This window comes from Oreochromis niloticus, linkage group LG7, assembly GCF_001858045.2.
Source record: "Oreochromis niloticus isolate F11D_XX linkage group LG7, O_niloticus_UMD_NMBU, whole genome shotgun sequence".
NCBI classification, from domain to species: Eukaryota; Metazoa; Chordata; class Actinopteri; order Cichliformes; family Cichlidae; genus Oreochromis; species Oreochromis niloticus.
In genome coordinates this window covers 62,101,569-62,127,738 of record NC_031972.2, presented here as the reverse complement: position 1 = coordinate 62,127,738, position 26,170 = coordinate 62,101,569, and the positions used below count along the sequence as shown (strand labels likewise).

The 26,170-nt window shown below is 41.0% G+C and overlaps 2 protein-coding genes across 2 annotated transcripts; both read left to right on the top strand.

Moving 5' to 3' along the window:
* Window positions 1–4,376: 4,376 nt before the first annotated feature.
* Window positions 4,377–8,382, top strand: LOC102075693 (probable polypeptide N-acetylgalactosaminyltransferase 8). Its single transcript, XM_005471130.4, has 5 exons — window positions 4,377–4,732; window positions 4,920–5,057; window positions 5,178–5,270; window positions 6,384–6,554; window positions 6,700–8,382. Exons 1-5 carry the CDS (start codon window positions 4,625–4,627, stop codon window positions 6,817–6,819), a joined length of 630 nt encoding a protein of 209 aa, XP_005471187.2. The 5' UTR covers window positions 4,377–4,624; the 3' UTR covers window positions 6,820–8,382.
* Window positions 8,383–13,133: 4,751 nt separating this feature from the next.
* On the top strand, window positions 13,134–19,676 carry LOC100690199 (probable polypeptide N-acetylgalactosaminyltransferase 8). Its single transcript, XM_005471131.4, has 11 exons — window positions 13,134–13,471; window positions 13,863–14,196; window positions 14,355–14,521; window positions 15,418–15,604; window positions 16,176–16,373; window positions 16,509–16,623; window positions 16,807–16,992; window positions 17,196–17,333; window positions 17,454–17,546; window positions 17,939–18,109; window positions 18,913–19,676. The coding sequence occupies exons 1-11, from the start codon at window positions 13,294–13,296 to the stop codon at window positions 19,030–19,032; spliced, it is 1,887 nt and encodes a 628-aa protein (XP_005471188.1). The 5' UTR covers window positions 13,134–13,293; the 3' UTR covers window positions 19,033–19,676.
* Window positions 19,677–26,170: the final 6,494 nt, after the last annotated feature.

The following is a 26,170-nucleotide window of genomic DNA, read 5'->3' as shown; positions in this document are numbered from 1 at the left end:
ATGACTTTTAACTGTAGAGGAACCCAGAGAAAACCCATTGCACACTTTGCCAGATTGTGGATTTGAACCCAGGACCTTCTTGCTCTGAGACAACAGCGCTGACCACCATGCCACTGATCTGTCAATCAAAGCAATGCTTGATGCAGAATTGTCTTTAGGTTTTCGTCCTTGACAGGTTAAAGCACAGTAAATAGCAACAGCATACACATGGTGTGTTTATGGTCGTCTGCCTCTTATAAATCCAGTGATTTTGTGGTGTGGAATCTCGTGTGATCCTGTGAATGTCATGAGTGCAGGCAACTAACCACTCTTCCTAGATTGTATCATGTCATCTGAACGAGAACAAACAAAGTTGTTGAATTTCATGCAGATCCAACATGATTTAATTGCGTTCACCCTACAAACATGACATTATTTTGTTCAAATGACAAGCTAGACTTTTGTAAATGTAACAACCACCCAAATTCCCTTTTGTTGGGTGTATAACCAGCTGATATTATGTTCTAGTATCAAATACACATTTCTTTAATAGAAGCTGTTTAACAAATTGTATTGCTCCCTTCCACGATGGTTGCCAGTATCCACTAGTAACCTTTCAAAGCAAAATGTCTAATTTCACTGCAGTGACAGAAGGTAAATTTGTAAACTGACATTACATCTTCACTGAAATATAAATCAGCAGTTAAGGATTGTCAGTTTTTCAGTGTTTTGTCAACTCAATGACAGCATAGGAATGAGACCTTATAGCTTTTTTTCCACACAGGTTACCATCTTGAAAGAGAGCAATACAAAACATTCTGCTTAAGATGTCAAGATCAAATTAACAATTATAAATGTAAATAATTTAACATAATGTTAGTAACCATCAACTCTAAAATAAATTACTGGATTGGCAAACACCTTCCTATTAACATTATCATTAACATTATGCATTTTAGCACAATTACTAACAAAAGAAAATAAAAATATCACTTGCATGTCACAACCTTTATTGAAGAGCCACAGAAATAACAGTGATACAGTGAATGTCAAAAAGTCCAGCACTGATCATACTGCGACATCTTGGTTCAACACATGAAACCATCAAAGCAATCTTACACCAACTGAATTAAACCTAAAATGCTGTTTCACACAGCCATGATGGGACTACTTAGGCTGGAGAACTACATTTCTTCACTTTCGAAAACAAATAAACCAAAATGTAAAAATGCTACTGTTAAGGGAAAATCCCAAATGGCAAACTGCAAATATAAACAGAACACAATGAGACAGCGTAATGAATCTCATGTACATGGGTGAGCGTCTCAGAAGAGAGTCACACAGTGTACTTCTTTATTCGTGCATTTATAGTCACTGGTGCCCATACAACAGGGCGGCGTATTTTCGCTCTTCTCAGAAAAATGACTATACAACAGTATGTGGCTATCTTACTGGAACATTCCATTCCTCTTTTTATCAAGACATGTTACACAGGCGTGCTCTCCCGTCCAGCAGGCCGTCCAAGGACGAGCTTCTGGCAAGTAATATGAATCACAAACAGCAATGCATTTAATAAAAATCTTTTTACATTTCCCTCCTGTTGTTTAACTTTCACACTAGTTAAAACACCTTTGGTTTATTATCTGTGCATGATTTCTTGCAGCGCATTTTTAATCAGCACGTCATACATTGGTGTATCACAGCATTTCAGTGTCAGGGGGATCATCATCATCTTCGTCCATGGGCAGTGTCAGGTATGCCTGCACATGAATTGCAACAACTTTATTAATCATTGATTGTACACATGGCAAAATACAAGAAGTAAAACAACAGAGTAGGAGTAGAAGAACTCCTACAAAAACCAGTCCTTTTATTAAAAGAGATTTCCAGGAACCACTCAACAGCCAGGTAAGCCAATCTTCAGTGTTCGTGACATAGTCCTGTTGCTGAGCGTCCCTGAGTTGTTTCAGCGTGCGTAAGGCGTCGGTCATGTTGGAAGAGTGAACATTATCTGGAATGTACGTACAGCATGTGTTGTTAAAGAGTATACAGAGTCCTCCTTTTTCAGCCAGAATCATGTCCAGTGCAACTCGGTGTTGCATCACAGTTATGCGCAGGGCATCAATCTCTTCATTTTGTTGATTGTTGATTTTGCACGAGGCATTCAGGAACAGTCCAAAGCGGTAGTCCAAAGTTTCAATCCTTAACAGGTTCTTTCCAGTGCCCACCCATGGAAACAGTGAGTGGAGGACCTTTTGTCCGGTGGTCCAAAGCTTAAATTCCTCTGGCACATCACTGCCATAGATGGGGTCATGTGGTTGCACTGCGGAAACGTCTCATCGTCGTCTTGTAGTCTGAGAGCTATTTAAAGCTGACATCCTGAAGGTGTGGTCTGAAATGAAGATTGGGGCACAGGTGCCCGTCCATCCCAGTGGCAGTATGAAGTAGGCACGTTGTCCACACAGCCAGGCCATTCCCTGCACCCAGTAGGTGCCGTTGCTGGGCGCGGACGTGTTTACAGGTGCGCCCTCTCCGTTGGCTGCGGTTTGGTTACAGTTGGTGGTGTTGCCTAGGGGTCTGTTACCGTTGTCTTGTCGGTAGCACATGGAGTGGTTCTTCCCTGGGGTTTGGTCCAAGAACACTGGGAAGTGAATGGATGTGTTCCGGTTCGTCACGTTGAAGTTGATCCAGAAAAGTTGATCACACGTTCCATTGTCAAGTCCAGCGTTTTCAATGGTGATTATCTCGTGTTGGGGTGGTCCCTGAAAGATACTAAGGAAGTTAAGCGAGTAGATGGTAGATGAGCTTGTCTCGTTAATGATGATTTTATTATGCTGATAGCCAACGCCCGAAAAGCTGGTGGCACGTTTGGCTTGTGTTTTGTTCTTTATTGTCCTCGAAAAGTGCGAGGAGTCCTGCTAGGAGCAGGAGGACAGCTGCTAGGACGGCGAGTGTCTTCATGACAGCCAAACACACCTAGATCCTCGGGTGAGTAGACTACTGGCGAGAAGTAGAGGGCGGGATATACCCAATCAGCCCTCTCTTCACCAGGTAGATCACCAGAAGGTAGGGGTGCTGGAGTCTATGAGTCTGGGCTGTCACTCACTTTCATGCAGTGGCTTTGGTGAATCCAAGATGGTCTTTCTGCTATCTTACAGGCGGTTGGTGTGGTGATAAGCACTTGGTATGGGCCTTCCCAGCGGGGCGAGCTCCAATTCTTTCTATGGAGAACTCGAATCAGGACCCAATCACCTGGCTTCAACCTGCAAGATACTGGAGAAGATTCAGAAGGCAGTTTATTGTTCAAAACAATATCTTTGTTTTCTAGTAGTTTCGACATCCATTCTGCTAGTGTGGTCTCTCTGATTGATTTATCTAAAGGTTCACTTGTGATTGCCAGTGGAAATGGTCTGCCATGAATGATTTCAAAAGGTGTGAGTTTCTGAGAACCCTGTGTTAGTCTCATCCACATTTTTACTAGGCCTATACACTCAGGCCATGGTCTCCCTGTTTCTTCCATACATGTTCTAAGTCTCTGTTTTATTGTGCCGTTAGTTCTTTCCGCTAATCCTGCACTTTGCGGGTGATAAGCACAGTGATTTTTGATGCTGAATCCTAGTGCTTCAGAGACTTTGCTGATTACCTTATTGACAAAGTGTGTCCCATTATCTGATCTGATCAGAGTGGGGATGCCATATGTTGGAATAAAATGGTTACATAAGCATTTTGCTACTGAAATGGCATCTGCTTTCTTTACTGGGTAGATTTCTGGCCATTTTGAGAATACGTCTATGATCACTAGAGCGTATTTTGAGCCTTGGCATTCATTTAGTTCAATAAAATCCATGTGGATTGTGTGGAAAGGATGAGGTGGTGTGGGAAAATGACTTCTTCTTGGTCTGAGATTCCTTTGTGCATTGTGGGGTTTTTTTGGGCAAATCATGCATGTTCTGACAAATTTTTTTTGCTGAAGTTTCGAAATTTAGAGTGTAAAAGTGTTTTGGAGATTATATCTACTATCCCTCCTGTTGACAAATGGAGAGTAACTCCATGTGTCACTAAGGCTGCTGTTTTGTGTAGAGATTTTGGAAGTATTGGTTTTCCTTCACAAATCATCAAGTCATCTCTTAGTTGCGCTCCACATTTCAGCCATTTCTTTTGCTCAGCTGTGGGAGCTGCTTTTTGTTCATCCTTTGTCAGTAAAATTGTTTCCCTTTGTAATTTCATAGTCATTCTTCTGATGTGTTGCACACTTGCAAATTGCTAAATGTCGCATCACATGAGGAGTTTCCTCCCATGTAAACAGATGTGTGCCATGATAAAACCTTCTCCACACACTAGAAACAAGAAACTAATTTCAACCGTTGTTACATCTTATTCACTTATTTTATAATACAGTTATTTTTTCAAATCTAATATCAATCACAGGTGTCCTAATCCACAGGTCATTTAAAATGACTATAAACAACTATAACATAGAAACTAAAGGTGCAGGTAGCAAGTAAATGAATTGCATAATGTAATGCAAACGAATAATCACTGATCATTAAGGTGTACTTCCATGTAGGTATGGACTTGTGGAGGCAGTATTGAAGTTGTTCCATGTTCCAAGATCGCCCACATCGCAAGGGCCCACAAGCCCTACATGCTTGACCTGAGTTCTCCCATGAAGAGAAATGCCCTCAGAGTTGCAGAGATCTGGATGGATGAATATAAGCACAACGTTAACTTGGCTTGGAGTTTGCCATTTGAGGTGTTTTGAGGCACTGACACAAACAGCAAATTATGTTTTCTCTTAAGAGATGCAAAAATCATTGGTTAATTAATAGTTTCATGAGGCTTTGAGTGCTCTTAGCTTTTTTAGCATTGATATTCAAGGTAAACCTCTCTTTGGTTTCTTCCTCAGTCAAATGAAACTTTAAGTTGATTGTTTTTTGCAGAATCATGGAATTGACATAGGCGACATTTCAGAGAGGAAGAAACTCAGAGAAAGGCTGAACTGTAAACCTTTCAAATGGTACCTGGATAATGTGTATCCTAAGCTGGATCCCTGGGACGACCTACTCGCATATGGAGGAGTAAGTTTACTTTTCTCTGTTGCTTAGTATGTGTGGTAAAGAGAAGTCTTGCAGGATGTGTGGGAACCTTTGTGTTTTAATGATTTGCCTGCATCCGTCATAATGTTCTCCCGATGACAGATGAAGAACCTTGATGCTGAGATGTGCATAGACCAAGGTCCAGTACCAGGTCACACACCGATTGCTTTCCACTGCTATTACTATGGACCTCAAGTACGTGAAGCACTTTATAATCATCTTAAGAATCATGATTGTTGCACTGCAGTGCAGTCGTAAAGTAAAAACAAACAAACAAACAATTTTCTGGCAATTATTTCATGGTTCAAGCTTTAAAGAGTTACATTTGAGTATTTTCGTCTCAAAGCTTGTCTCTTTGTTAAGCTCAGGATTGTTTCCAGTGCAGCTGGTATTTGCAGATCACACCCAGGATGTCTCTTTCTAAGCACAAGCATTTGTGGATCTACAGTTTCACCATGGATCTCAAAGCAAACATCGACTGTGTCAAACTGGCTTTACAGCCTCCAAGTCTGATGGTGGTGCATCAGCTCAGGGTGTCACTATTGTCAGGTTTCAGGCACCCAATTGAAAGACTTCCTGTTTACAGTGAAAAATAAACACTGACCTGCAGACAGGTCTTAAAATGCGATTCCCTCCATTGCAAACTCCTGACTCCCATGCAGTGTTCCCTTTTTATTTCGTGCTTCGAGGTGAAATCCAAACACAATATTTACAGCCGTGCTCAGCTCCTGCCAAACCTCTCCTTTCCTTGTTCCTGGCAAAACCTGACATGACATTAACTGAAGCGTAGACTGAAGTCCAGCCGCTCTGCTGAGTAGTGAGCTGCTGACAAGGATCGTCAGTAGCAGCAGATGAATCTTGAATGACGACAGGCGTGACTGGCTTTAGCGCTTCAGTGGAATGTCTCAGGCCTGACATTGCCTGTAAACCAGCACACCAGGCCATACACACACAAACACACATATAGAGGGAAGAAGGGGAACATGACAAAAACATAACAAAAAAGCAGATCAACCTGCGAGGACTAACAGAGCATGACAACTATAGCATGCAAGATATTTATTTATTTATTACAACATTCACAGGGATCGTGCACCATGAATTCATGATCCAAATGAAACTGATATGAAGTTCTAGTGTAACATCCTGAGGTGTCCGAGGTACAACATTCAGCACTTATGACCTCAGTTATGATGAATGTCTTTGCTGTATCCAGTACTCGGCAACCCTGTTGTCATTTGTTAGTCTTTTTAACATGCTAATCTCATTTGACCTCTGTGTCTCTCTCTCACCTTCTTTCTTTCTAAGTACACATATTATCGTGGAACGGGTGAGCTCTACATTGGCAGCATCAAGTCACATACGTACGACGACAACCGATGTTTAGCTGACATAGGCACAAATGAAACTGAGCCTGGCCTGTACAGCTGTAAAGAGGCTGTGCAGAAAGGAATGGGGATATACTGGGACTTCACTCAGGTACTACAAAGCAAAGTTGTTTTAATCCAGGTTTTGTGGAACAAAATCATTGTTTGCTGCATCTCAGAACAGGTTGAATGAGCACTGTTTGTCTTATAACTAAACAAACTGGCAGAATTTTTAAACACTTTGCTTTCTTTTCCAGGGCAACGAACTGAAGAACAGACAAACAAAGAGATGCCTGGAAATTATAAACCAAAAACTTCTAATACAGGAATGTACAGGTCAAAGATGGCAAAGTAAACACATAATCAAACCCTTTTAAAGTGTGTTTGAGCTCTGCTCATAGGGCCGTGGATAAGTTGCACCTGGATGCTCTATTGAAGACAATATATTTACTTTTGCTTCCAACATTTTTAATGTTACTACACACTGTACAGCAAATCCATCTTCACACATTCTGTCCCAGTAAAACTCATGCTTGGAAATTAAGGTTATAAAGTTTTGCTTTAGTTATTAAGTTTCAGCTACATTTGAAACCATAAAATATTATTTTTAAGTTTAATTAGACGTTTTCTCTGTCTGTTAAAAGTTTGAAGAACTTGAGTTTCCAGTAGTTCAACACATTATCATTGCAACACCTGGAGAGAAAACATCAGGATGCATGCCTAAAAGGGAACAGAGGGCTTACTATTTTGTGGTATAAAGTTCTCTGGAATGTAGTACACCATAATGAAAAACTGTGATACAAACATTTTCCCTACAAATGGAAACTTGATGACTGTTTGCCTGAATTACATTTTTTTGCTACTGTTTAAACAGCTTTTGCTTTTGTGGTCATCTGAAGCTTTGCAAGGTTCAGCTTTAATAATGAACGAATCTTAAAACAAAATGCATCTTCACCTTTGTAATGTCTGGTGGTTGGGGTTAGTATGTTGAAATACACCTGATTAAGATTTGTGTGTAATACCTCAGTTTATTGAATTGCTTATGGTGTTATTAGTGCCTGGCTTATTCTCTGGTTTGTACTCTTGCTCTCTCAGGGCTTTTTTCTGTCAAGAAAAAAATAGACCCATGTTCGGGCCTTTGTTTCAGTTGGGTTGGCACAATTCCCATCATTGAAACTAATGTGTTTACATTTTTCTTCAAATGCTGGAATACTTGGAAATAAAATTAACTTATAGAAGTTGCTAATGTTTAACTTTGAGCTCAGCATAGCTTCACCCCAGCATAGACTGTGCTGCAGTTACAGAATTCATTCATTCATTTATTTATTTTAATTAAAGGGTTGTACTAGAAGCAAGATTCATCATCTAGGTAAGGTAATCCCAGAAGGTCGATTCTTTTCATTTGGATGTAGTGCTTTCAGTGAGAGAAACGTTTCTTCACTCATCTTCTTCAGTCGCTTCTGATTGATCATCAAGTTCAGGCAGCAAGTCGAGGGGATACAAGGATACCCACCCATGCATTTTATCACTGTGGGAAACTCCAGACTGGAACAGTGTCCAGTCCCTCGCCAGGAGACAGAGCCCAGTCACATCACACATGTTGGGATAGATAGCAACAAGTTGTATATTAACTCTTGAATTTACAGGATTTTTGGTGACACTGCCAGGGGTGGGGGGTTGTAGTTCCATGTCTTTTTTCTCACATGGTCTGGTTTAATGTGTCAAACAACCGTTGTACATGCAGTGAAGGCTGATTATGTTCATTAGCAAAATTCATTCAGTTTTCTTTCACTACCCTATATAATAAAACTGCTCATTTCTTTTTCCTTATGTTGGGTGAACTCAGATGGCTTAACATGCACTGTGGTGTGGATGGGGTAATAACATTCTCAGATGTGTTTCAGATGTGACTTCACCACAAATAAACTGTGACAAACCGATGCCTGAATACACCTGCTCTTTATAAACATTTGTTTTACTTTTATTTGGAGGATCTGTGGGCTGCAGCATTCTTGACTTTGGGAATGGCTGTCCTGCAGGATGTCAACTGATGACAGATCATGTAGGGTGTGTGAGAAGAGTCATGTGAAATGTCAGTGCATACCTTTGTTGCATACACCTCCTGTCCGTGAACTATGATACAGGATAAGTTTAACATAAATGTATTAGCAGCTCAGCATTTCTAATCTACAACTAAGATGGTCAGACATCAAGTAACGAGACAACAGAAGTTACAAGTTACCCAAACAACAGCCAGTAAATTGAAGATCACAATAAATTTAAAGTGGGTGCACACAACAGCTGTCTATTTATTGAGAAGTACATTAAAAATGAAGGTGTTACATCAAACTTCAGGTGTTTTTTTAAAGGAGTGCATAGTAGGATCATCTGTGCCTGTAGAAGTAAGATGGCGTGGCCACGTCCAGACTCCTTCCTAACTGCTCCGCACAGACTATGCACCTTATTAGCTTTTTATTTATTTTTTGCTCTGTTTTACATTCTAAAATCTTCTGGTTTTATAGTTTACAACAGCAGATTGCTTCTCAACATTACAAGTTTGCACATGTAATCTTTGACACTTTTAAACCCGACCCGTCCTGGGCAACTCATTACGCTCCACGGACAACAACAATGCTTACCTGAGGCGAAGAACAAAGAAGCGCCGGGAAATTCGCTGGCGTTTGGAACAGACTGAGACAGCAGGCGAGTTGCAGAGATCTGGATGGATGAGTACAAGCACACTGTTAACTTGGCTTGGAACATCCCATTTGAGGTGTTTTGTTAAAAACACTTTGTTTTTAACATCAGCATTTAAGGAAAATATTTCTTTAGATTCTTCCTCAGTCACAATCTATGAATTGATTCACATCTTTTTCTTTGTTCAGAATCAGGAAAGTTCAAATAAAATCAAGGAAAAAAAAAAACACCAACAAAAGTCAACCATTTTTAAATCTCTCTGTTCAACTCCAGACTGTTTCCACTGCGGCTGGTATTTTTAGATCACACACAGAATGTCCAATTCTAAGCACATGTATTTGTGTATGTGCGGTTATGGACCACAGCTGAAACATCAGCTCCATCAAACTGGCTTGAAGAGAATTATTTTGTCCACAGAAACACAAAGTTCCTTAAACTGTAGTTCAGTCTTTGCCACATCTCCAAAAGTTGATTCTGTTCATCTGGACTAGGGATGGGTACCGGTGTGTTCTGACATAAACGGTAGTAACCAGACCGAAAAGCAGCGCACATTTCGGTGCTTTATTTCGGTGCTTTTTTTCCCCTGAGCCAATTCTAGCCAATTATTTTACGTTTCCGAGGATAGTAGGCGGGGCCAGGTACGTACGTCCTTTTAGAGCAGAGCTACAGATTAAAAATGCCCAAGGCGAAGCGATCAAAAGTCTGGCTGTACTTCACAGCAAAAGATGCAAACTCAGCAGCCTGCAACAAGTGCTTTAAGCTGATACTGTGATACTGTCAAAGGAGGTAACACCTCAAATCTGATGAAACACCTGGCGACGCATAGCGTTTTTTTAAAAGCCGAGAAATGCGCCGTGTTTGATAGCTTGCTGCGAGACCTCACACCGAGCACATCTACTGCGGGTGTGGTGCCTGTTATCGACCCGGAGTTAGCAACATCCCCTAAAACCCGAAGAGTAGAGTCCTGGCCCCTAGCCCTGCCAGCTTAGCAGAATCACGGATGATGATGGCAGCAGCAGCCGTTCTTCTCTGCGTGAGTAGCTTCATGTTGTTCGTGTGTAATTAACGTTGAGTATGCTAACCACATTATTACATTAATGCATGTAAGGTGAACTAGCAAACACGTTGTAGTTACATGCGGCTGTCTTCTTGTTTGATGGCAGATGCTCCCTTCACCCTGGCCAAAAAGGCTAAAATGACCAAAGAAAAAGTGGAAAACAGCTAAACATGAGAGGTTTTTGGACAAAGTTTGTGTTCCCCATTCTTTAAGCACCGGTTTGAGCACCGTTTAAGCACCGGCACCGTTTCAAAAGTACCGGTTTGGCACCGGTATCGGATAAAACCTAAACAATACCCATCCCTAATCTGGACGTAGCGTTTTGTGGGAGAAACGTTTCGTCACTCATCCAAGTGACTTCTTCAGTCTCAGCTGACTGCAGGTTTCCCCAATCTTATAAACAGTACATTTGCATAATGACTGAAACCAGCCCACTGAAGGAACAATGGGCTGTGAGGTCAGTTCCTTAATCTTAATTATGCAAATTCTCAACACAATGGTTGAGATTAAGAAGCATCACAAAGGTACAAATGCAAGACAAATGAATAACATAAGATAAGAATTCATTGATCCCACGATGCCAGGCTCCCCTTTTTTACAAGAAAAATGTTCGCCCCCCCCACCACCTAACAAGCACAAACACATCCTCCAAACACACACACCCATATTTTGTTTACAAACTCCATTGCGGTTTATTTCACACCTCAAACATTTAGTAAACAATTAAGCAAATACAAGTAAACGGCAATAAATTACAGGTAGTAATAAAATATACCACTAACTCTTTTACGCTACGTCCACTCCTACACGGGTATTTTTGAAAACTCAGCTGTTTCTATGCGTTTGGGCTTTTCGTCAACACGTAAACGGCGTTGCGATTCACCAAAAACGGAGATTATTTAAAACTCCTTTTTTGCGTTTACGTGTGGACGAGGATTACAGAGTTCGTCACGCAAAGACAAAGGTATGTGCCTCTTTTCACATCACGCTGTGCGCCACGTTATTGTTTACATGAGATGAATTGCAGAATGGCAGATAGAGACAAAATACTGTTACTGTTAATCTGACTATCTTCAGTTTTTACACGCTTACATACACACGCAGTTACTGTCCCTCCATTTAGAAAGGCAGAGGCGTCACGGTGTAATTATTTTATGTGTAGTTGTTTTTTTTCCTGTGTAATAATATTCAACATTGCTATCAATACATTTTTCAAAAAAATGTCTCTCTGTGCAAAATGGGTTCAAAAACAAAAACAGCTGTGGGATACTGTTTGTCCGTGATTTGAACCGGGGGAACAAATTACGGCAGGATCAGCCTGATATTATTTGTATCCCGCTGTAACTTTACTGCATAAAGAGCTAACATGTCCAAAATGTCAGGAGTAGTTAGTTATTACAAGAAGTGTTTGTGAACTAAAAATCAAGAATGTGGGATACTGTTTGTCCGTGATTTGGAGAGCCCAGCGCTGCTCCCGACGCAGGGAAAACCAATTATGCAGGGGAGACCTACCTTGGCACTTGTGCAGGTGAAGCCAAAGGGAAGATATGCTTCACCATATTTTCCTGTCTTTGGCTTTGACTTCACTCAGGTACTACATAATGAAGTTTTTTTCTTTTAAGCCAGGTTTTTAAAAGTCATGATATGTGAAACACAATTATGGTTTACTACGTCTCAGAAGGGGTTGAATGACTTTAGTGTGACTCATTGCTAAAAAAAACCCCGACAGGATATTTAACAGTTTGTTTTCTTTACCAGGGCAACGAACTGAAGAACAGACAGACAAAGAGATGGCTGGAAATTATAAACCAGAAACTTCTAATACACGAATGTACAGGTCAAAGATGGCAAAGTCAAAACATAGTCAAACCCTTTTAAAGTGTGTTTGAGCTCTGCTCATACAGCAGTGGATAAATTACACCTGGATGCCCTCTTGTGGACAAGAGGGCATCCAGGTGTAATTTGTGTAAAATATTTTCAATGTCAAAGTTGTTATTTTAAAGAAAAATCCTAACAATGTAATTTGATTTTGTACCCCCCCAAAAAATTTAGTCTATAATACAACAACAAACTTTCAAAATGAGAAACAAAGTCACACAGTTTTGAAATCTTCGCACGATGTTTCCAATTAGATGTGCTCTTACTAGAAGTGGCATGAATGACATTGCCTTTCCATATAAAACCATACCTCATGCAGCCGCACACTGTACAACAAATATCTTCACATATTCTGTCCCAGTACAAATCATAGTAAAACTAATGCTTGGAAATTGCAGTTTTAAAATGTTGTTTTACTTATTAAATTTCACTTACAATGGAGATCATAAGACAATATTTTTTTTATTTTTCTTTAGTTTAATTACACATTTACTCTGTCTGGTACAAGTTTGAAGAACTTGAGTTTCCAGTATTTCAACAGCTATTACTGATGCAACATTTATGATTGACATTTATCCTTTTGGGGCTAGTGGGTCTTTGAAATGTAATTTTTATAGATCTTCTGTTTGTTATCAGTTGAGCGTTTAGTGATCTGATATATTTACATTTTTCTTAAAATACTGGAATACTTGTAAATAAAAAGAACTTATGAAAGTGGCTAATGTTTGTTTTTAATCTGAGTATAGGTTCACCGCATCATAGACTGTGCTGCAGTTGCAGGAAGAATTATTTTAGAACTATTTTTAATGAAGCAAGATTCACGTGTCATGAAACTATGGTGAGCTTATTTTGGGTGTGACATCGAACTTCAAGTGTTTTATTAAAGTAGCTGTGACATCAGTGCACAGCAGGATCACCTGTGCCTCGAATGGGCGGGCAGGGATGCCAAAGACTCTGCCCATGTAGAGTTAACCCAACCGTTTTATACTATGCAAAGTAGGTACAAACTAGTCGATCCCGTCAGGTCAGTAGCTGAGCTTGCCATGAGGTTCTCTGAGGTGTTATAATCTCATTCTATTCTATGAGTTATCACTATGAGGGTAATGAGGACAAACCAGTTATTGTTCACCACAGTCAGTACAAACTACTTGATCTCGTCAGTTCAGTTGCTGAGTGTCTCTGAAGTTTTATTATCTGACTAGGAGGTCAGTGTGTCACTATGAGGGGAACGTGGAAAAAGCGGACATTCTTTTTACTGGTGACCATAGTGGGCCTCCTCTTTTTGGGCATGTTTCTGAAGAACGGATACCAACCTGGTGTGGATACCGATAAAGATTTGGACACACCGCGTATGATCAGGAGTTTTTCCAACCTGGAGGCAAGCATCAGCAATCTAAGTGAGTTCAGTCACATATTAATATTAATTATGATTTCATGGTACCCTTAGTATTTGCACCACAAATAAGGAGAGATCCAGTAGTAAATAGAGCTGTAATCAAGTTGTAAGAATATTTATAATTAAAAAGAAGGAAAAAAAAAATACAAAAGACTGTCATGGAACAAGAGTATGTGGGGTTATAAAAAAAGATAAATGGCTTTTAACTGAGCTTTTGTTATTAATGACAGATGAGGTCAAATTATAACACAGGTGTTTGTACCTTTACTATAAATGTGTTTTATGCTGTAATTCTAACATTATCTTGTGCAGTGTGTTTATTCTGTTTAGTAGGAATATTAACTGTTCCATTTCCTTGATCATGTTTTTGCTCATGTTGTTTTCTGCTGAAGACGATGCACTCAGACGTTTTGAGAAAAAGCAGGATGTCATGCAGAAGATGTTAGAAGAAGACAGCGACAGACACAGAAAATCAGCAGAGGTCCAAAAGCAAGCAGAGAAGCAGAAGGAAGGTGATGCAAATATCCAACCCCAAAATGAGGCAGCTCCAATGAAAAAGTCTGAAAAACTGTTCCCCAACTCATACTTGTTCAAGAAGTGGGGAGCAAATCTCTCTGAGGATGACCAAAGAGAGGCTCAGAGCCTGTATGAGAAGTATGGGTACAATGTTTTTCTGAGCGACCGCCTCCCTCTGGATCGACCTCTTCCAGATACCAGAGATCCTCGGTACAACTTTTTATAATTTTAATCTTTCATTACCTCTCATGAACATGAAAAGAAAAAAAATCCAGACAATTAACTCCATCCATTTCTTTTCTTGCTAAAATATTTCATATTTCTGATCAAATAGAGTGATATTTCATATTATTCATTTTAATAAATAGGTGTTTGAAAAAGAGTTACCCCAAGGACCTGCCAAGTCTCAGTGTGGTGCTCATCTACCTGGATGAAGCCCTGTCTGTTCTCCAAAGAGCCCTGCGCAGCATCATCGACCGCACTCCTAAAAACCTGCTGAAGGAGATAATAATGGTGGATGACAATAGTTCTAATGGTAGGTTGGTTATTTTAACAAACAACTCTAATTATAGGCCATGCAAATTACTGCCAATGAGTGCAGACTGATAATGTACCTGTTGTCTTATGAACATGCCTCTCACATTCCTTTCCTCTTTATGTCTACCAATTCAAGCTAATCATTAAAGCCTAAGTGAAGATTAGATAGACAACTGCCACTGTTCGATAGAATAGAATAGTCCTTTAATTGTCCCACAAGGCGAAATTTGGTTGTAACAGTAGCAAGAAAAGAAAAACAATGCATATACAAACAAACAACAGCAGCAAAAAAACGCATATACAAAGAGAACAGGACACAGAACAGAAAAACAGAAAAAATATTTACATCATGAACAATAGTTACAAAAACAGAGTACTGTACAGTTATTAAGATTAAAGTACAGATACAAATGACAAACCCAGGTTGTAGTGTGCAAACAGAGATGGGTACTGGAAGATGTTTAAATAATTAAGAATATTTAGAAAAAGTACAGATTACCTACAGATGAACAAAACACTTCTAGTCAATCACAAGACATTTACAAAAAGATCATTACAAAGCACTGAATTACATTATAGTTGACCACTCTGATCACTTAACCTTTAAAACAGTGGTTTTGCAAATGCACTCCTCCTGCAGAGAAGTGCATTGGTTTGATGACAAACATGTCATGCATGTTTGTCATCAAACCAGTTTTCTTGCTTGCTTGAAGCCTTTCCCAACTGTTATGCAGCAAGAGACAGTATACACCCTGAATATGTCGCCTGTGTGTTACAAGTCAGAGGGTTAAACTGCTGACGACAGTAAGACTGATCCAGCCGAAAACGCAGGGAAAAACCAAACAAAAAAAACTTCTCCAAATAATTATTTAAAGTTCTTTTTTTTCAATTCAGAAAATCTGAAGGGTGACCTTGACATGTATGTGAAGTCGCTTGAGCAGGAGAACCCTAATCTCCGTATTGTGAGAGTGAGGCACAGCGAGCAGAGAGGTCTCGCTTATGCCAGAGCATCCGGGTGGAGGGCTGCTACTGCTGACGTGGTGGCCATCCTGGACGCACACATCGAAGTCCATGAGATGTGGTAGGAACATGGCAAAAATACATGTTTTCATTCACTGACAATAAAGAGCGCCTTGAGGCGACTGTTGTTGTGATTTGGCGCTATATAAATAAAATTGAAATGAATTGAATTGAACTTGTTCGTTCCACTGATTTGAGGCCATAGCTGGCTGGTGTCACAGTTTCAGAATAAACTTGCTGAGATTAATATGTTTACCTTTTTAAAAACACACAAATTTTACACACAGTTGCAACTTCCCAGTAACCCACTGCCCAGTGATCTCTGTACAACTACACAACAACCACTGAGCAGATTTACTGAGACAGTAATCAACTTGTGTAATGCTGCTGGTGGTGATGACACAGATGCTGCTTAGACAATCTTTTAGTCAAAGACTTAATTTTAAAACAGCAGTGTCATCGTATCCCAACCCTGTGCATTAGTTAAAAGGTGAATGGTTGGTGTAGCATTAGAAATATAAAAAAGATCAAGATCAAGTGCAGTGAACATTAAATGCGACAGCTGGGTGTGACTTCCACTTATTATGTAACATTTTTTGAACCACCATTTCTTTTTCCCCTCCTTCATACAGGGCTGAACCTCTGCTGACACAGATTAAAGCTGACAGAACTGTGGTGGTTTCCCCGGTGTTTGATAAAATCAGCTTTGATGATCTCAAGGTTACTAAATATTTTGCTTCTGCACACGCCTTCGACTGGGCTCTGTGGTGCATGTATGAGAGTTTTACACCCGAGTATTACAAACTTAATGATGGTTCACTGCCTGGCAAGTAAGTTCAAGTGAAACCAGTGTTTAACCAACATAACGGCCATATTATCTCTATTATTATGATATTTCAATTTATTTTTAATTATAGTAATAATATACAGCAATTGTAACAAAGAGTTCTCTTCTTTGACTTTAGGAGTCCATCTGTCATGGGGATCCTGGTTGCTGATAGAAAGTTTCTGGGGGAAATTGGAGGCCTTGATGAAGGAATGAAAGTGTATGGTGGAGAAAATGTTGAGCTGGGAATTCGTGTGAGTAAAGACCACATAGAGTCATGAAGTTCTCTTTCATAGTAATAATTTTAAAGAATAGTTGTGGAGCTGGACCTGCTGGATTTTGTTATAGTCCACAGGTGATTTAAAATGCCTTTGTTACCCTCGCACTGTCATGAGTGATCAATTATCTAAATTTTACAATGCACTTTTTTCATGTAGGTATGGACATGTGGAGGCAGTGTTGAAGTTGTTCCATGTTCCAAGATCGCCCACATCGAGAGGGCCCACAAGCCCTACATGCCTGACCTGAGACCTGTCATGAAGAGAAATGCCCTCAGAGTTGCAGAGATCTGGATGGATGAATACAAGCACAACGTTAACTTGGCTTGGAACATCCCATTTGAGGTGTTTTGAAGCACTGACACAGACAACAAATTATGTTTTCTCTAAAGGATATTTCATTCTCCTGTTCACTGAGTCATGAGGAGATATTAGGCTTTGTGTGCTCTTTGTGTTTTTAACATCGACATTTAAGGAAAATCTTTCTTTAGATTCTTCCTCAGTCACAATCTCTGAATCTATTCACATCTTTTTCTTTGTTTCTGCAGAATCATGGAATTGACATAGGCGACATTTCAGAGAGGAAGAAACTCAGAGAAAGGCTGAACTGTAAACCTTTCAAATGGTACCTGGATAATGTGTATCCAAAGCTGGATCCCTGGGACAACCTACTCGCATATGGAGGAGTGAGTTTACTTTTCTCTGTTGCTTAGTATGTATGGTAAAGAGAAGTCTTGCAGGATGTGTGGGAACCTTTGTGTTTTAATGATTTGCCTGCATCCGTCATAATGTTCTCCTGATGACAGATGAAGAACCTTGATGCTGACATGTGCCTAGACCAAGGTCCAGTACCAGGTCACACACCGATTGCCTACAACTGCCACTATTATGTTTCTCAAGTAAGTGAAGTAGCTACATGTTTGTCAAGAATCAGGATTAGAGGTGTGTTCGTAAAGTTAAAAAAAATCAAGGAAACAAAAAAAAAACTCCAACAAAAGTCAACCATTTTCAAATCTCTTTGTTCAGCTCTTGACTGCTTCCAATGCAGCTGGTATTTTTAGAACGCACAGGAAGTCCCATTGTAAGCACAGTTCAAAGTTGAATAGGGAAATATTCCTTGTGGAGGGCGGAGCCTAATTCAGATTGAGTGTCTTTATTGCCTTTGTTAACAGACAAAGGTACAGATGCTTCTGATCATCCCCTGTGGTCTGAAACCCTGTTGTCTGTGTCACTTGTTTGACTTTTTTACATCCTAATCACATTTTGACATTTGTCTCTTTTATCTTTTAAGTACACATATTATCGTGGAACGGGTGAGCTCTACATTGGTGGCATCAAGTCACATAAGTACAATGACAACCGATGTTTAGCTGACACAGGCACAGAAGAAACTGAGCCTGGCCTGTACAACTGTAAGGAGGCTATTCAGAAAGGAATGGGGATATACTGGGACTTCACTCAGGTACTACATAATGAAGTTTTTTTTAAGCCATGTTTTTAAAAGTCGTGATATGTGGAGCACAATTATTGTTTACTGCTTCTCAGAAGAGGTTGTTTGTTTCATAACTAAACAAACTGGAAGTTACATTGAGATCCATTAGTATTACAAGCACGCTTACACACACAGGTGTTCACACAAGTGTTTGCACCTGAGTACCTGTTTGTACACAGGTGTCTAAACAGGTACTCACAGACACACACTATCTTGGTTGGCTGCGGCCTCCAAACACATCATGCATTATCAGTCTTCCATGCTGCTCGGTAACATTCAATATTTATTATTAACTGTTACTCGTGCTTATGTTGGTTGTTGCTGTGGTTTCCCTATTGTGTTGTTTTGTTTTTGCTTGTTTTTTTTCAGCAGGTTATCAAAAAGATTTTTAGTGTCTTTTCTCTCTGTCCCTCTTCTCCTCTGTTTTGCTTTACCTCTCCTTCTATTAATTCTCTTCCCAACCTTTCTTTGTCTTTCTCTTTCCCATCCCTCAGTCCTGTCTGTTCTGATTGTATTAACTTTAAAGTTAAAAAAAAATAAATACATAAATAATAAAAATTTAATAAACTATGACAATCCAGTGGACCAGTATAGCAAATGTTGTAATGATCGACTTGGGAAAATAAATCTGTTGGGCATTTTTCTTATCATTCAGACAATAATTCTGATTGGTACAGACCTGGACAGGACAGGCAAAAAAATAAATGAATAAAAAAATCAAATCAAATCAAAAAACTGTCTTAATTTATGACACTTTTTCTTTTCTTTTCCAGGGCAAAGAACTGAAGAACAGACAGACAAAGAGATGCCTGGAAATTATAAACCAGAAGCTTATAATACAGGAATGTACAGGTCAAAGATGGCAAAGTCAACACATAACCAAACGCTTTTAAAATGTGTCTGAGCTCTGCTTGTACAGGAATGGATAAATTACACCTGGATGCCCTCTTGTGGAAATTATTTCATTTTATTTAAAATAATTTCAATGTCAAAGTTATTGAAAACAAAAACCTTATAAAAGAAATGTTTTTTTGTCTTTTTTACCAAAGATTTTTAGTCTATAATAGAACAGCAAACTTTGAGACTTTTTTAAAATTTGAAACAAAGTTACACAGTTGTAAAATTCAAACAGGGGAGATGTTTCCAGTTATATATGCCCTTACTAGAAGTGGGATCAATTGCACCGCATTTTTCTACAACACACTGTACAGCAAATCCATCTTCACATGTTCTGTCCCAGTACACGTTAAAGTAAAACTCATGCTTGGAAATTGGGGTTTCAAAATGTTGTTTTACTTATTAAATTTCAGCTACAACAGAGACCATAAAACTCTTTTCTTTTCTTTTTTTAGCTTAATCACACACACACAACACATTTTCTCTGTCTGGTAGAAGTTTGAAGGACTTGAGTTTCCAGTAATTCAACAGGTATTACCATGGCAACATTTAAATAAAAGAATCAGAAACTTTATTGTCATTGTGCGAAAACTGTATGCAAACCCGTCCACTGCAAGGAAAAAGGCACGGTATTAAGAGGGACAAAAATAATATATATCTATATATATATATATATAACTATATATCTAACTATATATATATATAATGAATTAAAAAAATAAGAAATTAAATAAATAAATACATAAAAATAGTATATAGTATATACACAAGACTGTATATAAGAGTGAAGAGTGAAAAATGCGGTTGTCCCACAATGAAATAGCCCTGAAAAATATTGGGCAGTTAAGATAAGATAAGATAAGATAAGATAACCTTTATTAGTCCCACACATGGGAAATTTGTTTTGTCACAGCAGGAAGTGGACAGTGCAAAAGTTATATACCAAAAATTAGAATACAATAAGAATAAAATACTGTACACAACTGTACAGAATAAGGAGTGAGGAGCTCAAAACTCTGTCAAAAAATGTTTTAGTACGACTTTGGTAAGCTACGAAGCTGCACCTCTTGATGGATTGTTGGAGCATTACAGCTAGCGGAGTTTGGACCCGGATTACTCTGCGAGGCTCCTGAGTACGGTTGCCGTAATGCCCTGACAATCCATCAAGTCCAATTCAGGTCTGATTAATGTGTATGGGCTGAGGGTCAGATTTGTTCCTTCTGAAATCAGCAATTATTTCTTTGTTTTTTGTGTTGTTGAGAACCAGGTTGTTTCAGCTGCACCATGATGACAGTTTTTCCATTTTGTCCCTGTATGCCGACTCATCGCCCCCAGTGATGAGCCCGATCACAATTGTGTCGTCCGCAAACGTCACAATGGTGTTGGACGGGTGGGTGAGCGTGCAGTTGGGAGTGTATAGGGTGTACAGCAGGGCACTCAGCACACATCCCCCAGGGAAGCCAGTGTTGAGGCTGAGTGCTGAGGACAGGTGGGGCCCTACTTTGTCTCTCTGTGGGTGGTCTCTGAGGAAGTCCTTGATCCAGAGACAGCTGGAGTGAGGGTGGCAGAGGTCGTGTAATTTGGTTACCAGTCTGGCAAGGATGATCGTTTTAAAAGCCGAGCTAAAATCAATAAAGAGAAGCCTTACGTAACTGTCCATTTGTTCTTAGTGATTTGGGGTTGTATGGAGGGCTATGGCTATGGTATCTTCTGTTGATCTGTTTGTCCTGTATGTGAACTGGTGGGGATCAAATGTGGCTGGGAGTTCTTGAATGATGTGAGTTCTGACCAGTTTCTCGAGACATTTCGAGATGACTGGAGTAGTACCCACTCGCCAGAAATTGTTTAGGCACTGGATGGTAGTTTTCTTTGGAATGGGGATGATGGTAGAGGACTTCAGGCAGGGTGGAACGGTGGCCTGTGTTAGGAACAGGTTGAATATTTTAGTAAAGACCCCTGTGAGGTGGTCTGCACAGTCATTTAGCACCCTTCCAGAGACGCTGTCGGGTCCTGCTGCTTTCTTGCCCTTAGTACACGCCTCACATCATGCTCCTCAACAGTGAAGATGTGACTGATATTGGCTGGTGGATGTGATGTAGCTGCTTCTGGTGTTTTTTGTTCGAACCGAGCATAGAAGCAGTTCAACTTCTCTACGAGTGCAGCATCATCATCCATGGCGTTGATTCTGGGTTTGTAGTTGGTGAAGTTACGGATTCCCCTCCACACCTGTCTTGAGTGGTTACTGTGGAGGTGATCCTCAATTTTGTTTTTCTAGTCCAGCTTGGGGCTGTCTGATGCCCCTTTTCAGGTTTACCCTAGCTGCACTGTACAGTTCCACGTCTCAAAACCTATAGGCAGCATTTTATATTTGTCCTTTAGGGGCAAGGGGGTTGCTAAATGTTTTTGAAATGTAAGGGAAGCATGTATAATGTAAACAGAATTGGTCCTAGCACTGAACCCCGTGGAGCTCCATAATTAAACTCAGTGTGTGAAGAGGACTCTCCATTTACATGTACAAATTGGAGTCTATTAGATAGATATGATACAAACCACTGCAGTACAGTACCTGTAATACCTACAGCATGTTCTAATCGCTCTAAGAATATTATGGTCGACAGTATCGAACGCTGCACTGAGGTCTAGCACGAGAAGCACAGAAATGAATCCACTGTCAGAGGCCATAAGAAGATCATTTATAACCTTCATTAAAGCTGTTTCTGTGTTGTTTGGCTGTGAAACCTGACTGAAACTCTTCAAATAAGCCATTCCTCTGCAGATGATCTGTTAGCTTGTGGCGCGATTGAGGCACGGCGGGTCCAGAAGTAGGTGTTATGAGCCATCTTTTTTGAACACGTACATCACACCACAATTCACACACTTAAGAACCCTTACAAACCCCGTGTTTTTAACTCTGTGGGCATGATTGCGGACATCATGCAGGTGCGTCCGCCTTCCCTGCACCTGCATGCACAGCACCGCAGACCACGCACCACCACATACTCCCATCACTCGATTGAGGCCGGGGAGCCATCCGGCCGAACCTACTCCCACTCCCAACCCGACGACAGGGCAGTGTCCCTTGCGGGGGCCGCCCACGCCTCCAGAGGTGGCGGCGACGCAGGTCCAGAGGCTGGCCACCTGGCGAGCGGCCACCAGGCTGCTGCACAGTTCGTCCACCGCTCCCGGCTGGAGCGGCTGCTTTACCACTCCCGGTTGGAGCGGCTCCTCTGCCTCCAGCAGGCACAGCCCGGCTCGCGCCTCATGCACCTCTGACTGGAGCCGCTCCTCCGCCTCCAGCAGGCACAGACCCGCTCCCCCTTCATCCACCTCAGGCTGGAGCTGCTCCTCCGCTGCTCCGGGCTTTAGCAGCCCTCACGCAGTGGCTCCTCCCCTCCGGCAGGCAGAGATCCTCACGCGCCTTGTCCGCCACCTCCGGCTGGAGTGGCTCCTCCACCGCTCCCGGCAGGAGCAGCCCTTCACACGGCTGCTCCCCTCTTCCGGAAGACGCGCCCCCCCCCCGCGCCTCATCCACCACCTCTGTCTGCTGAGGTGCCCCATGTGGCTCCTCCACCGCTTACCCATCATTGGGATACACCGGTGGGGGTGGCAGTGGTGGTGTCGACCAGGCCCGGAGCAGTGCCGCCAGATCCCTGATCCTCTCCAGGTGACGTGCCGTCTGCTCCTCCAGCTCCTACTGCTGGCGGTACGCCTCCGCTGCCTGCTTCCGCTGGGTGGCCGCTAATTCGGCCACCCTCTGGGCCAGCTCTCCCCCTCCCTGGCTCTGGTGTGGGCCCGCCGTCCCGCGTCCTGGGTTTCGGCACCACTGTGGCCTGATTAAGGCACGGTGTTATGAGCCTTCTTTTTTGAACACTTACATCGCACCACAATTCACACACTTCCCAACCCTTACGAACCCTGTGTTTTTAACTCTGGGGGTGTGATTGCAGACGCTGTGCAGGTGCATCCGTCTTTCCTGCATGGCACCGCAGACCACACCCCACCACAACTACCCCTTCAAGAATTTTTGAAATGAAAGGAGGGTTGGAGATTGGCCTATAATTAGCTAAGACAGCTGGGTCTAGAGATGCTTTTTAAGTAAAGGTTTAACTACAGCCACCTTGAAGGCCTGTGGTACATAGCCGATTATTAGAGATAGGTTGATCATATTTAAGATTGAAGCATTAATTAATGGCAGGACTTCTTTGAGCAGTTTTGTAGGAATGGGGTCTAAAAGACACGTTGATGGTTTGGAGGAATTAATTATTGAAGTTAACTCAGAAAGATCAATTGGAGAAAAAGAGTCTAAATTAACATCAATGGTACTGAAAGTAGCTGTAGATAATATTACATCTGTGGGATGATTATGGGTATTTTTTTCTCTAATGGTTAAAATGTTATTTGTGAAGAAGTTCATGAAGTCATTACTAGTTAACGTTAAAGGGATTGTTGGCTCAGTAGAGCTCTGACTGTTTGTCAGCCTGGCTATAGTGCTGAAGAGAAACCTGGGGTTGTTCTTATTTTCTTCAATCAGTGACGAATAGTAAGATGTTCTGGCTTTGCGCAGGGCTTTCTTATAAAGCAGCAAACTATTTCTCCAGGCTAAATGATGATCCTCTAAATTTGTGCCACGCCATTTCCTCTCCAGCTTACGAGTCATCTGCTTTAGGCTACGTGTTTGAGAATTATACCAGGGAGTCAGGTACTTCTAAATTGAGGCTCTATTTTTCACAGGAGCTAAGGTATCCAAAGTCATATGTAGTCAGGAGGGAAAATTATTAACAAGATAATCGACCTCTGTTGGAGTAGCCTTCAGGTAGCTGCTCTGCTCTATGTTGGTACAGGGCATTGAAGATGATAACAGTGGGTGGATTATATTCTTAAACTTAGTTACAGCACTTTCAGAAAGACATCTACTGTGATGAAGTCTATTCCCCACTGCTGTGTAATCAATTATTGTACAATTAAATGTTATGAGGAAATGATCAGACAAGAGAGACTTTTCAGGAAACAATGTTAAATGTTCATTTTTAGCATCTACGTGGATGTTAAAATCACAGACAATAATTATTTTATCTGAGCTGAGCAATAAATCAGATACCCTGTGTAAGGCCCAGGTGGACAATAGATGATCGCAAATAAGACTGGTTTTTGAGTTTTACAGCTAGGGTGGACAAGGCTAAGCATCAGGCTGTCAAATGAATTAAAAGTCTGTGTTGGTCTTTGGTTAAACAATTCAATTCAATTTTATTTATATAGCGCCAAATCACAACAAAAGTCGCCTCAAGGCGCTTCAAACAATTGGCTGGTGTGGAAAATTGCTGACACAATACCCCCTCGGCCTGTTCGTCAAGGTTTCTGATAGTTAGTATGACTAACAAAAAAAGTATGGGTGTTTATTCATGTAATCACATAATCATCCTGAGTCTGTAAGGGGATGGGGTTTTGGGTGGTAATGGGGGAAGAGAAGCTGCAGAGAAGTCCCAACTCTGGATTGTCATGTTTTGGGGGGTTTAATAAATTTGTCCAGATTTCTAGAAATGAGAGCTGCTCCATCCAAAATGAGATGGATGCCGTCTCTCCTAACAAGACCGGGTTTCCTCCAGAAAATTTCCCAATTATCTATAAAGGCCACATTGTTTTTGGACACCACTCAGACAGCCAGCAATTAAGGGGAGCATGTCAATCCTGGTCTGATTGGGGAGGGGACGAGAGAAAACTCTAGAGTCCGACATTGTTTTGTCAAAGTTACACACCGACTCAGTATTGATTTTTCTGACCTCCAATTGATGTAACTGGGTGTCATTGCTGCCGACGTGAATTATAATTTTACTAAATTTACGTTTACCTTTAGCCACCAGGTTTTAATTTCTCTCAATGTTACCTGTTTTGGCCCCTGGAAGACAATTGACTATGGTTGCTGGTGTCTCTAGCTTCACATGTCTCAGAACAGAATCACCAATTACCAGAGTTTTATCCGCGGCGGGTGTGTCGCCGAGTAGGAAAAACCAGTTAGACACATGAACAGGTTGTTGGTGTACCTGGGGCTTCTGTTTAAGACTATGCTTCCTCCTTACAGTCACGCAACGATCCTCTTTCCCTGGCTGGTCGGGACAGTTCCACAGAAGAGGGGCCTGAAAACTGAAGGCTCTGCCTCCCATTCTACTTTTAAATACTCTAGGAACAACAAGTAAGCCTGCAGAGCGAGAGCGAAGTGCTCTAATAGGGTGATATGGTACTACAAGGTCATTAAGATAAGATGGGGCCTGATTATTTAAGACCTTGTATGTGAGGAGCAGGATTTTGAATTCAATTCTGGATTTAACAGGAAGCCAATGAAGGGAAGCCAAAACAGGAGAAATATGCTCTCTCTTTCTAGTCCCTGTCAGGACTCTTGCTGCAGCATTTTGGATCAGCTGAAGGCTTTTCAGCGAGTTTTTAGGACATCCTGATAATAATGAATTACAGTAGTCCAGCCTGGAAGTAATAAATGCATGAACTAGTTTTTCAGCATCACTCTGAGACAGGATATTTCTAACTTTAGAGATGTTGCGCAAATGGAAGAAAGCAGTCTTACATATTTGTATAATATGTGCATTGAAGGACATGTCCTGGTCAAAAATGACTCCAAGGTTCCTCACAGCATTACTGGAGGCCAAGGTAATGCCATCCAGAGTAAGAATCTGCTTAGATACCATATTTCTAAGATTTTCAGGGCCGAGTACAATAACCTCAGTTTGATCTGAATTAAGAAGCAGAAAGTTAGCAGCCATCCAGGTCTTTATGTCTTTAAGACATTCCTGCAGTTTAACTAATTGGTGTGTGTTACCTGGCTTCATGGACAGATAGAGCTGGGTGTCATCTGCATAGCAGTGAAAATTTATGCTATGTCTTCTAATGATGCTGCCTAAGGGAAGCATGTATAATGTACACAGAATTGGTCCTAGCACTGAACCCTGTGGAACTCCATAATTAACCTCAGTGGGTGAAGAGGACTCTCCATTTACATGTACAAATTGGAGTCTATTAGATAGATATGATACAAATCACTGCAGTGCAGTACCTGTAATACTTACAGCATGTTCTAATCGCTCTAATAGGATATTATGGTCATCGAACGCTGCCCTGAGGTCTAGC